This window comes from Prinia subflava, chromosome 3 (genome assembly GCF_021018805.1).
Source record: "Prinia subflava isolate CZ2003 ecotype Zambia chromosome 3, Cam_Psub_1.2, whole genome shotgun sequence".
NCBI classification, from domain to species: domain Eukaryota; kingdom Metazoa; phylum Chordata; class Aves; order Passeriformes; family Cisticolidae; genus Prinia; species Prinia subflava.
Window position 1 is genome coordinate 19,728,530 of NC_086249.1, and position 13,634 is coordinate 19,742,163.

Here is a 13,634-nt window from a genome sequence, read left to right on the forward strand (position 1 = left end):
GCTTTAGGCCAGGGAGAGAGGGCTGAAGGGCTCCGCCGTACCACGCTGACATGGGCACCATGGCTTCGCTCTGGGAGCAAAAGGAAGTGTCTCTTCCCCCCACACTCCCACACCCCCTTTCACTTTCCAGCCCCACAGAAAAAAATCGTATATGAAAACCCTGCCCTAAGCAGCTCTGCACCTTCGGGGAGCAGCTGAGAAACAGCGGACAAAAAAAATAATCCCTTCCTAAAAAATTGTCTGTCTCCTCTTCCACCGCTTTTCCACCGGGGCTCGGTCCAGGCTAATCCCCTCTCGTACTTTATAATTATTTATATTTTATTATGAACTTGTATCGAACTAACCCCCCGCGGCTTTCCCCGCTGTATTTTCCGTGTATGGTGCTTCGCTTGACTTCACCTATTTTTCCGGGGTCCCAGCAGCTGATGAAAACACACGATTCTGTCACCTTTTGAAAAGCAGCCCTTGCTGCTTTTCATTGCGAGCCCCAACCCCCCCCCGCGCCACGCGTGACCGAGGGGCGTGGGAGCAGCTGCGGGCCCGCCTCAGCCGGAGGATGTCAGGTCAGAATGAACAAGAGAGCAGAAATAAAATGCTGAATATCATCCAGGCAACCAGCCGGGATGTATACCTAGCGGCTTTGTTTTCGCTGTAGCTAGAGTGACAGAAAGAAGCGGGAGGGGGGGAATAAATTTTTATTTAGATAAAAAACCCTTTCCAAAGAGAAGGCGCTGCCCATGCCCGGGGGTATCTGGGTCTCCCAGCCAGCCCGCGCCGCCCGCACAGCCCCGCCGCTCCACGGACACGCATCGTTTTGAAGTGAAATTTCAACCCCCTCGAGACGTTGCTTCTGCTTCTGCCAAACACCGATTCCGCCGGCAAGGGCAAGTAATACATGGCATAGATGAAGTTTTAAAAACAGCCCGTCATCCGGCACCGCTGGGTGGCAAAGCACCTCTCGGGTACTCTGCGTGGGGATTAGCCAGCAGCAGCGTTTGGGAAACCCGGGTGCGGCGGAGAGAAGTGCGGGACTTGTTACCTCTCTGTGTTCAGAGTTATGGGTTTCCTACTGGCTCCCCGTTCTTCAAACAGTTAATTCTCCCGGCCGGTGTTCCAGGACTCAGATGGCCAAAATTCCTCTCCCTCAAGCCCGAGTCTCCCTCTCCTCCCTATTGGGTCGCAGCTTTTGGGTCTCTCCCGAGCTCTCCCTCCTATTGGCCGGGGACATTTTCCTCCCCCCCTCCTTTTTTTTTTTTTTTTTTTTTTTTTTCCTTGACAGGCGCACGCAGCCTGCCTAACTCTTGGCGAAAAAAAAAAAAAAAAAAAGAATCCCAGAAGTTTGGATCAATCAGAGAGAGACAGAAGGAAAGGGGAGAAGAAAAAAAAAAAAAAAAAAAGAAATCCAGCCTGCAGCCCCTCTGAGCAAGTGCTGGGACCTGAGCTGAGCACACCCTCCTGGCTCTGCCTGCGGAGTATCTGCAGCCTCATGTAGAGCCTTTAGGAGACTGAGGGCTGGTTCTTCTGGGGGTGCAGCTGGGGAGGGGTGGGGGGGGGGAGAAAGAAGCAAGAGGCTCTGCCTCTGGTCCCCGAGCTGTGCTCCCAGCCACTGGTCGCTCCTCTGCCCAAGGGTCTGGGCTGGGGGATAAGATGAGTGAGAGGCGAAGATCGGCGGTGGCCCTCAGCTCCCGAGCACACGCTTTCTCAGTAGAAGCCTTGATCGGGACAAATAAAAAGAGGAAACTGCGAGACTGGGAGGACAAGGGGCTGGATTTGTCCATGGAAAGCCTCAGCCCCAATGGCCAGCTGGGGGACAATGAAGACCCGACTCAGTGCCTGGACCTCAATCCCGGTTAGTGCGACTCCTTTCTCTTCGGGACCCCCCCGCCCGCTCCCTCCCAGCCTCTCGCCCTGAGTCCTGCCGGGAGCTGCTTGCCTGGCAGCGCTTCCCGGAAAGCATACGAGACTGGGAGTACAGAAAAAAAGAAGCGGGAATTTCGCGGAGATTTCTTTGTTGTTGTTGTTTCTGCGTGTGGGGTTTTGTTTTGTTTTTTTCCCTTTTTCTTTTTCTTTCATTTTACGGGGACTTTCTCTTACTCTGTGTCTGTGTCTCTTTCCCCCCCCCGCCCCACATAACTTCATGGTCTCCCGCGAGGGACGGCGTGTCCCCTCTGCTTCCTTTTTATTCCTCCCTCCTTCCACTCCCTCCGTGCCTGTCGGTCGCGATAGTCCTTCCCGGGTGTCTCGGGACACGCGTTTCGTTTTGCCCCAGAGTTTCCCAAGCCCCGATCGTGGAGTTGCCGGGTGGGTCGGGGGCAAAGGAGCGGGGTGCGAGATGTGCCCCTCTTCTCTTTTCCGAGTCACTGGCCACCGCCCGTGTCCTCCCCGCGGAGACAGTGCCTCCTAAGCGGAGGTTTCGGTGTAGGAGGAGGATATGGGCATCCGGGAGCACCGCTGCTCCGGGGCGAGGGTCGTCGGCTCCTCGGGGCGGTGGGAATCCGCTGTATACCCCTCAGCTCGGGATCCTTCTCCCGGGATCGGACCCGGCACGGAGCGCACAAGCCGCGGTGGAGGCGCGGGGGGACGCGGAGAGGAACCCACCCTCTGCGGAGGGAAAACACTCCGGGCAGGGAAAAGGACCTCAGCGGGAAAGGGGCACTGCGAGCAGCCCAGCCCCGCTCCCGAGCCTGGCTCCTCCCGGGAGCCGCGGCGTAAGGAGCAGCGCCGGGCCCGCGGCCCCAAGGCCGGCGGGACGGGGTTAGGGGACAGGGAGCACAACACTTCCCTCCTGGTGTCCGTACTTTTAATTTTAAACTCTCGTCCTTTCATTTTTATTTAAGTGGGATCCAGTAGCTCGCAGCTACCCTTTGGCTCAAGCCTCGGTCTCCTCTTGTCCCCCGGCCGTTTCTCTCCGGCCTAAAGCGACGGTTCCGCAAGCGCAGCCGCGGATCCGCGGCCATCCCGAGGGGAAAACGCGCCGGGCCTCGCTCCCCGAGCTGTCCCAGGCCCTTCTCCGTCCCCACGGCCCCTCCCCAGGACCTCTGCAAGGGACGGAGGGAGCGGCCCCGCTCTCACAGCTATAGTGTGGGGAGAAAGCGAATTTTAGGTGATTTCTCTTTGCTTTTAATGTTCGGATGGGGCAAAAAGGTCAAACGATTTCTTTGCGCAGCCCGTAAGAAAAAGGGCAGAAATATCCTCCGCTCCTGCCAAGTCCGTTCCGCTGCACTTGGAACAGCAAAAACCTTTTAAAATTTGTTTTTATTTATTTTGCGTGACGTTCCCGGAGCTATCAATAAATCGTAAGCTGCCCAAAACTCAGAGTAAAAAAAAAAAAAAAAAAAAAAAACCAAAAAAACAAAAAAACCAACATAACAAAACAAAAATAAAAAAAGGGGGAGGGGGGGACGAGAAAAAAAATTAGCTCGAAGTATCAAAAATATTTGCTGTAAAGAAAAAGATATTTAAAGTGTTTTTGAAGGGAGCTAAAGACCATGAAGACCTCGCCCCTCTACGCCCTCAAGGAACCGCATTTCAATTTGCTTTTAACAGCAGCAGCCTTTCCCGGTGCGGATCCTAAGGAGAAGTAGGTAAAATCTGCTGCCAGGGTCGTCTCTCACAGCGGAGGGACGGACGTAAAGGTGAGGGGACAGCAGCGATCAACCAGTCAAAAAATAGCCTACGATTTCAGAGGCTTCTCTGTTCAAAAGAATGAATACACAAACGAAGACAAAAATCCGCTTGCTAATAACAGAGCGTATATGTGCATCAGTTTTCTTTTTAAAAAAAACTTTTTCTTTTTCTTTTTTTTTCTTTTTTTTTAAAGAACCGTGTCTTATAAATTTTTAGCCGCAATGGGATATATTTTTGCACGGTCTAAAAGTTTAATTTGCCCATTTCTCCGTGAATTCCAATTGGAAAATTGGAAAACTCTCCGTGCGCCAGATTAGAGAGCGGGAGAGAATGGCTGCTAATGTCTGAAACCTCAGAAAGTAAACGTGATGTTTTTCATAAAGCAAAGGAAATCAAGAACAGTTTGAGAAATCATTTTTAGGAGGTTGATAGACTTTAAATAAAGTCCGCGACTGTAATTTGCACAGTCACTTCATTAAACCTAATTCCTCCGCGGTGTGCTTTTGCTGCTGGGTGAAAATTGATTAGCGGCTCTATAATGACCACCAAATTCCATCTTTACAAGACCTAATTAAGAACAAACTTTACACCTAACGTATTTTAGACTTGCCAAATCTCCAGCGATATAGAAAAAAAAATTAGAAAAGGGAATTTTTATAGCGTCCCAAAGGTTCAACACTCAAAGCCGCTGCCCCCGAGTAGCGACGGGCTGTTCTTTCTGCTGGCGGTACGGGGTGCTTGCGGAGTGGCCGCAAATCGTTCAGTACGTGCTGGGAAATTGTATCTTGATTTTCGTGGGATAACTTAAATCGGTCTAGCCCCATTTATCGATTTTTTTTCGCCTAAATTGCCTGCATTTCAGCGCGGGAGGGTCTGAGAACCGTTCAGCGGGGGAGCTAAACGCGGCCACGAGTAGAATAAGGCTTCGCTCCCCTTTTCCCAGAGCTTTTGCGGGCAGGAGGGTATGAGGATTTCTCTCCCAAGCTCGGGGCGCGTCCTCCGGCAGGGGTGAGGGGAGGAGGCGGCGGGGCGGCCCCGCTTCCCTCCGCGCGTCCGTGCGGATCTCTGCTGGACGTGCAGCCCTCGGAAGTGCCTGGGAGGCAGCGATACCTTTCTCCCCATTTTGGCGGAATCTCTGACGCCTTACGTGCCATCTTACAGCCGTGCCCAAACCCTTCGGTGACGATATTGGCGAGACGGAGTCTCCCCGAGAGCCCTCCCCTCCCTCCGGGGCCGCATCCTCCTGGGAGAAGCGAGGTGGCAGGCTGGGAGGTGCCGGGTCGGGCTGTGGCGTGGGCAAAGGTGAGAAAAGCAAGCGGATAAATCCCCCAGGTTTGTAAAAAACATCTTCCAAGCATCTGAGTTATTTATGTCTCAGCCACGAATTTTGTCGCCAGAGTTAATGTGCCTTTTTTTTTTACGAGACTCATTTAAAAGGGGGATAAATCTGGATTTTAATCATGTGCGGGTTCAACCACGAAGTTGTGAGAAGGAATTCCGGATTACAGCGGCTCTCACCTTCTCTCCCCCACCCCGCCCGTGGGGCCGCGGCCGGGCCGGGGCGGGCAGAGCTCGCCCGGGGCTCCGGGAAGCCTCCGCCGCTGCTCCGCCGCCCGCATCCTCCCCCGGCACTCAGGTCTGGCCGCCGACAGGCCAAAGGAGGAGGAAGAGGGTGGCGGGACACCCCTCCGTCCCCTCGGCAGGTTCGGTTTCAGAGGGCAGCAAAACAATGGGCTCGGATGTCTTCTGGGTATTTATAGATTTAACCTGAGCAGCGGAAAGGTCACGGGGGCCCCAGGCGTCGCCTCCCTCGACGTGCACATTGTTGACCGTCGTTTGCGGCGGTGGCATTCGCCCGCCCGTCCCTTCGCCACCCCGAGGGCACAGGGACACACCGAGACAGAGCCGAGCGCGCTCCTTTCCTCGTCGAAAGTTTAAGGCTTATTTGAATTTTTGGAGAGGGTGGGTGGAACGTGTCTCCGTGGACGCGTTTGCTTTCACAAAAGTACGGCTGCTCCTTCAGGCGGTCGGGGTCTCTTACAGGCGAAACGAACGCAGGCGCTTCAGAGGCAGAATAAAACGGTGCGGCCGCTAAATAGATGGACTTTTTCGGCTTCGGGACCGTTCTTTTCCTCGCAAAGAAACACACAAGCGATTTTGTCAATTTTACTGCCAGTGCAGTCTTTGTATCACACATCCATCCCATTGGTATTTTTCGCATATATTAAAAGTGCACCTACCAATTAAAAAAACCCCGAAACCATACAAAACAAAAAACCAATCCCCAAAAAATCAAATTAAACAAACAAACAACAACAACAACAACAAAAACCCCACAAGACATTTTTCAGAGTTTAATTATTCGTTTCCTTGTGTTTATCTGAGTCTACGCTGACGAACTACTGCGAGCATCTGCAAAGAGAGAAAAAACAGAAAAAACACGGCACATATTTTAAGACCCACAATGTGTTTATTACGTATGCTTATCTGTAAGATTCAGACCCAGGAGTCTGACAAAGCCTTCAGTGGCTGACGAGAGTAAACCCTTCAGTTCTTTTAGCGCGGCGTTGTTCTCCTGTGTCTCCCGGGAGGCTGCAGCCATGTCCATCCCAACCTTGCCCCGCCGTGGGGTTCCTGCTCCTCCTTGCCCACGAGCAAACCCTTCCGCCGGCGGGTGTGCGGGAGCCACGCAGCCCGCCCACCCTCCGGAGAGGTAAAGAGATTTTAAGAGCAGGAGAAAATGCGATTGACCCTTCTACTTCTTTTTTTTATTATTATTTTTTTTAATACCCTTGCTTCTGAATGCTTATATTGATGGAGTCCGTTCTTTGAGCAGTGGCTGTTAAACCCGTGAAGAGGGAACCACTCAATTCGATTTCTGATTTCAGCTTTTGTTTGAGTGCTCGGTGGATGGGGCTAGGATTTCAAGAGCTGGCAGGGCAATTTTTTTCGTCTCTTTCCCGAGGTAGAGCACATTGGCATATCTTGTCCTTTTTGTCGTCCTTTGCATGAGGCTCGTAGATGAGCAGTGCTCTGTGACAACGAGATGTAAGAGAGAGTGTCAGCTTTGCCTTTGCCTTGGGACTGGGCTTTATTGATGAGAAGTCTTTCTAATGAATTTGTGTGTGACTGGGATTGTATGAATTCATTCCACCTGTTGGACCATCAGTTTGTCTCTGTAAGACGGGATACGGAGCTCAGATCCGTTGCTCCCTTGTGTACATGATGGAAGGAAACGCGAAAATCTGCCCCTCCTAATACCTCTGTTCCCCCCATACCCCAGCAGCAGAACTAATGCTCTCTTCTTTCCCAGAGGAGACAATTGCAGGAGGCAGATGGAGTTGTCCAGACGAGAGCCAGGAGAGTCGAGCCCTGTGGGGGCTCGGGAAGGGGTTGTCTTAGTCAAGTTCATACAACTCTGACCTTGCAGCCCCAGGAGACACAGAGCGAGAAGGTGTTGTTCCTGTGGTAATATGCATCTTACTGAATTGGGGAACTCCTGATGCTGGGTTTGTGAAACTCCTCCTGCAGAGAGGTGAATTACTCACACTGTATTAAGAGGGCAAGTAACAGAAAAATAGAGGCGAACCTTAAAGAACAGCAGAGCATTAGAAAAAGGGCAGTGTGTCAATCAATATCTTCCTTTCTTTTATATTTTAAATATGCAGCATTTTTTACACAGGTTTATTCCATCTGCTGGTAAGGGGAAAGCTGCTGTTTCAAAAGATGTTCCTTGTTTTCGACAAGAACTTTGGGAGAATCCAAAAAGCTTCTGTTACAAGCAAAAGTCAAGTAATTCCTTACGAACCATCAATCACTTCTCCCTCCTCCCATTTGGGACTAAGCACTTATATCAAATATCAGCCCAGCTAGCCTCTCCTCCAGGCAGAAGTGTCCTGCTTTATCCGTATCTCTCTTTAAGGAAAACTGATGCTTTTTTCAGATGGAAAAGTTTAAAGATGCCTTCCAAGAGCGCTGCATTGAGAAAAGAGCATTTACATTGTTTTATAACAGTCGGTGCCATTTGAGTCACTTCACACAGATCACTGTTCCTATTGTAATCCGTTGGATTCCAGAATGAGTCTTTGCTTGCAGTCTTAGGTTTTCAAAGACCAAAATTTATTTTTTTTCCCAACGTTTCTTTTGCTTGCCTTCTGAGCTAGATTAATAAAGTTACAATAGTTAAATAATGCATTAAAACCAGTCTGAGAGTATTGAAAAAATCCTGAATATATTGAGACAGAATCAGATGGCATTTACATTGTCCTTTTTGTAAAATCAGTAAAATCTGTTCAGGTGTGATTTAAATCCCCCCAAGTGTCCATATTGAGATATGTAGCTTACACTGGTGACGTAAAATCAAATTCAGTGAAAGGAACTTAAATTTTCTAAACCTGGCAATGTTCAGAGATCGACAGAGTTTCCCAGAGAGCTTGAGTGTGCTAGTATCTGTTGATGGAGTTACAGGATTTTGTGCTAACCCTTAGTTGTCTGACTTCTTCTTAAATAGTGCAATTACTTGGCAGTAATGGCATGTTACCTTCTGTTTAAATCCTGATAGAAAAGGCACTGTGGGTATACACAGGTATGGGCTGTGTCTGTCAGCCTGGGAGCTGTGTGGCTCCTTTGGGAAGAGCAGCAGTGGGCACCTGGGTGTAAGGAAAATGCAGGCAAGTGAGATCTTCCCAGTTCTCCAGTTCCTAATCCTGTCCAGAGCAGCTCTGCGTAGCAGGACAGTGAAAGATTTTGCTTCTTTAGCTTTTTACTCTAATTACAGTTTCCTAGGATAGAGAGTGCCGTGCAGCAATGCTGAAACGTTATTTTTTACAGAGGGGGAAAAAACCCCCAAAGGTTTAGCTTTCTGCTGCTTATTTCTGATATCATTGAAAATAGGTTACAGTTGCAACCTTTACAACTGTGAAACATCTGCTGTCTCAAAATGCAACCCCATTGCATTTCCTTTGTTAAAAGCTGTAGTGTGCTCTGGTGAGAAGTTCTGGGGAGAGATAACGTAGTGGTATGGTAAAATTAAATTGAAATATCTTTGAAAGGAGATTGAGGATTTTTGAAACTGAGAAGAAATGAGAGCCAATTGAAATTCTAGTAGCAATTTGCATCCTGAGGGCATTTTTTAATTGCATATTCTTCAAGGTCAGAAAACAATGAATCAGTAAATCAATCCCAGAAGTGATAAAAGCACTTGTTACAATAATATTTACAGTAATATTTTCATATACCCTTTGCTTAAGTGGGCTATTGATGTGAGAGTATTATGAAGATGGTGAAAGGACTGTCTGAGTCAGAGCCCTGTGACAGTGGGCTGGCCACTGTTTGCTGTGTGTTTGCAAATGCAGCCTCTCAGCTGCTCCAGGGAAGGATTCACCTAGCGAGGGGCTTAGGCCAGCACATACTGATTCACAGCAATGGAGGAAGTCAGAGGAGGATTTTCATTTTGGGACTCAGCAGAAATAAAAGTGAAGACAGTGAGGATTTTCTTAGATTTAACTTAGTAAAAGTTTTTTTAAAAAATTTATTTTATGGAGAATCAAGAAAACTTAGGGTTTGGCCAGTCTTTAAGTATTTATTTTTGTATCATCAAACTACCTAATGTTTTTAAGTTGTGCAACCATTTTAGAAATAGATCCCAAGCCTCCTTGTTTCAATTAATTAAAAAGTGGTTGTAAAATAGATCATAGAAGGAACTAGCAAATAAAGAACAAGGCATTTTTATTTATATAATACTCAAATCAAGAATTTGGACACTCAAAACTGCTTCCCATTTTTTCTTTTTCTAAAAGTCAAAACTCTTTGGCAAATTCTGCATGATTTAATGAAGTTTTCATTTCCTCTAAGCTGGATTTTTTTGTTTAATTATATATATATATATATATATATTAAAAAGAAGTTCAGCTAAACTCTTGTGTGATAGAGCTCAGTTCCTGTCATAGTGGATGGCTTCACGTCACTGCACCTGTTCATTCTTCTCAAGGCTTTTGCTTTTTGGGAAAGAAATCTTCCAGTATTGTTAAATGGACATTTCCAACTATGTTCATATGTGTAGCTCTTGGAAAGGAGCTTGGGAAGAAATTATTGCAAACCATCTTTGAAAGAACCAATTTAGAGTTTCTAAAGAGTACTTAACCAACTGGTTAAAAGCTGACACAAATCATATTAATAATCAGCACATTTATATGAATGCAGCCACAGCAAAAATTGTTTTAAAATCAGTGGGCCAGGGCACACAGAATAGTTATGAATGACTTACAGTTCTTTGACTTCACTCAGGGGCTGGATGCACTCTTGGCTAACGCTGACATTTTTCCATGACCAATGAATTAACAAACCCGAGCTTCAGCTTTTAGGAGCTGCAGGAAATAGAGAACTCCCTGAATCAGAAATTTCCCCCCAAACCAAGGAGAAAATTGAAGACATTGAAGTGTCTTTGCTTTTAGTAAGAGGGAAGAACCGTGCATCACAGCCTTCTTAAGAAGCTGCACTGGTAATAGCAATATCCCTTAGTAAGATATCAGAAGTGCTGCTTTCTTATGATACCAGCGTCTGTGTGGATGCCTATGCAGAGAAAATAATTCCAATGAGAGCATGTTATAACATTTCGAAATGTATGGTGCATATGATGTGTAGGGTTAGGGAGGCTTTAAAAATAGGTTCTTCTTGGTTTACCCTTGAAATGCCTGTAGATCAGTTCTGCAAGTCTGAGTTTAGTGAGGAAGAAGGACGCTTGGGAATAGACGGAGATTCATGGATAGATTTTTTTATTTTGTACCTAATCACTATACTGGATTTTCCTCAATCCTGCTCTGAGGATTCTGTTGAAAGGTCAGTTATTAAATGTTCATAGGTGTTATTGTAAACACATTTAATGACTTTTACAAGAATCATTTTCTTTGATGAAGTAATTATCCCAGTTCTGCCCTGTCAGCACCCTCTGTCAGCTTTTCACTTGTCACAGAAAAAATGCAAATGAATTTTAATTGTGCGTTAAGCAGCCTTTCTCACCAGGGTGAAAAAATCGTGGAAGAAGACATGTTGAGTATTTCCTGATACCCCCTCAGACTTAATAGAAACACTCCCACTGGCTTTTTTAAAAGCAAACTTCAACCTCCAGGTTGTGCTGGACTCTGCTGCCGCCTTAACTTGTAATTAAATACCATGCAAGAATTAGGACTGGCAATGCTAAATTTTTAATTAACGTATCCTAGCATGAAGGCTGTGCTAAAGCAGTGCTAAAGGAGGGCCTGGTTCTTTGACATGCCAAGTATCTGCACTTCAAAGGACTATATGGTGCTGATTTTCAAGGGTGCAACTTCTGTGACCTTATTTTCAGTGGTGTTAAGAATGTGTAATTACCATGGAGATCTTGACCTCTCCCTTGATTTCTGCTCTGAGATACCCTAAACAGCCAGAAAGTAGGCTCCTCCTCAGCATAACAGTCGGGATTGGGATATTCTGGGGGATTCCTTTTTCTTCTGCTTCAATATTCTATCAGTCTGTTGGAGTTAAATAATTGTGACAGTGAGGTTAATACCTGAATGATCATTTTATGCTATAGCTGGACCATATTTCCTCTTCAGGTTTAGTGAAAATGCCTGATAGTGTGAAAACAATCAGGCTGGATCAGATGCAGGTTTCTGGATTGTGCCTGTCTTTGCAATTTCTAAGTGCCCCTGCCATTTAATTGTGTCATACAAAAATACAGTTCTCCATAGAAGGCAACGAGGCTGTTATTTTTACACTGAGAAGTTATTTTTTTGCTTCATAAAGATTAATCTTTTTATGCCAGAAGATTGTAGCAAGCTATGAAAATACAGAATTCAGCCCATGACTCTGGGTGCCTAATGGTTTTTATTTTGCTCTGGATTTTAAAAGATAAATAGAAGATTTATTATCGTAGGATTTAGGGGTTTCCTGCGCCAAGCTCTTTGGAGCAAATAAAAAGAAAAAGTCTTCATTTACCACCAAACAAGCCTAGCAAAGTCTCCATATGCCTAGTGGCAAGGCAGGCACATTATTCACCTCAGTGCTTGGGGGTGTTAGCCACATGAGCTGTAACATCACAGCGCTGCTGTGCAGGTCCCTGCAGTGCTGAGGGAGCGGCAGGGAGCACACACTGCCCCATTAGAGACTCCTTGGATTACTCTGTACCCTGTAATTCTGTTTACTCCATAACTCAGGAAATTGTGCCTGAGCTGGGGAAAGGGAGGGCAGCTGTGGAAGTGCCTAGCAGCGTGCCCTTACAGCAATGGACGATAATTAATAGTTTTGTGAAAATATAGCCCTATAATGCAACTTCAGGAATAAAAAAAAGCCACCTCAGTCTGCTTCTCAGAATGAAAGATTCGATTGTGAATTGTCTTATTAAGAGCATTTCCAAACTGTTTGCTCAAGTTACATTAAGGTGCTGAGCATCATTTATCCAGGGTAATGCTGGAGTAATTGATTTAGAAAAAAATGAAAAGAGGCCGGGTTGAGTACACTCACAGGGCACATAAGAAAGTAATCCAGTATGGCTACAGCCTTTGGGTTTCAGCCCCAAGGGGAATGGAAAATGTCTGGGGCATTTTTTGCCTCTGTTTTGTTGCAGTGTCGGATGCCCTGCTCCTGGCTGTGCTCTCAGACACCCGCAGGATTGGAGAATCCTTAGGCTTCTGTAGGTGCTGCCTTGTCCTTGGGCTGAGAAATGATAGAAATACAGCAAATCAAGAATAACAATGCTGTAGCTTAGCTGGATGAGGACTGGGTGTCCTGAATCCTTCTAGGGGCTCACTTGACAGGGACAAGGGATGCAATGCACTGGGGGATGGACCGCGTCACCACTGCGCTCATGTTGGGTGACAGGTGTACGTTATCCTCCTGGGAATGAAACGATGGGGATAGCAGGAAGAGATGAGTTAATAGTGGCAAAGGAGTAGAAAACCAGAAAACTGATAGAAAACCAGAGAGAGGGATCACTGTTGGGAAGGAAGAGGAGAATGAGGTGGGAAAGGGAGCAGCTCAGGGCTTCATTTCCTACCCACCAGCTGCTCTCAGCATGAGAAGAAATTAGAAACTATTTTCAGACTTTCTCCCTGCATCTGGGTACCTTCCTGTGTTGTTTTTATTCTTTTTCCAGAATAATCAATAGCATGGTTCCTATACATGAAATAAACTATTCAAAATGGTTTCTGAGTCAACCTAGGACATTATATGAGTAAATGTAACATTTTGGTGTAATTTAGATATGTAAGAGAGAGGAATGGGAAGACCTCTCAATTAAGCAGAAGTTTTCATGAAAAAGAGCAGGGTTTCTTCCTATAGACTTCGTTCTCCATGGTTTAAAGCAAAAAAAATTAGGAATTTCAGGGAAAATTATAAAGACTCTTCTAGAGGAAATATTTTCTCTTATAGTCAGCTCCACAGGATTTTTTAGAATAATATTTAAAATCCTGTTTAAAACTTTTGCTAGTTTATTCAAGGTCTTTGGCCTTTTTTATAATCAAGAGATGTTATACATGGAGTTCAGTCTATTTTATTGTGCAGTTGCATTGGCTGAACATTATGGATTTTCATTGGATATAAGCATGATATATTTCAGTGCTTTATAGCATTAATATTTAAACTATCAGCATACAGAAGTTTTTTATGTGCCAGAGAGACTTTGTTCGATAGCATTGCAGTGAGTGTAGTTATTTATTCTGCAGGTATACCTAGAGGCAATTTCTAATTGCTAATTAAGTTACTCATAGCACATTTCTAATTGTTAAGGTGATAATTAAACTCAATTTATAATAATCAAATACTTCAGTTAATTTAGTCTTACCCCTCTACTCAAAATTTGTACTTGCTATATTGTTTATTTGCGTGTTTCTCCTGGGGGCATGGCTGGAAGGGAGCAGGACCAGCTTTTCTGCACAGCAACAGAAGTTTTCTGAAATGCCATTCTGGCCAGGACCCCAAACTTAAATGAAGAGTTATAAATAGTTGCAATGGTTTCTTGTTGCAATTATTTG

General features: G+C 46.0%; 1 protein-coding gene across 1 annotated transcript in view; it reads left to right on the forward strand.

Annotated features, from left to right (window-relative positions):
* Positions 1-1,542: 1,542 nt before the first annotated feature.
* TBX15 (T-box transcription factor 15) overlaps positions 1,543-13,634 on the forward strand; it is an 89,377-nt gene continuing 77,285 nt past the window's right edge. The window contains exon 1 of the mRNA XM_063394271.1: positions 1,543-1,849. Coding sequence (XP_063250341.1) covers positions 1,648-1,849 — 202 coding nt within the window. The 5' untranslated portion in view covers positions 1,543-1,647. The remainder of the gene's footprint in view (positions 1,850-13,634) is intronic.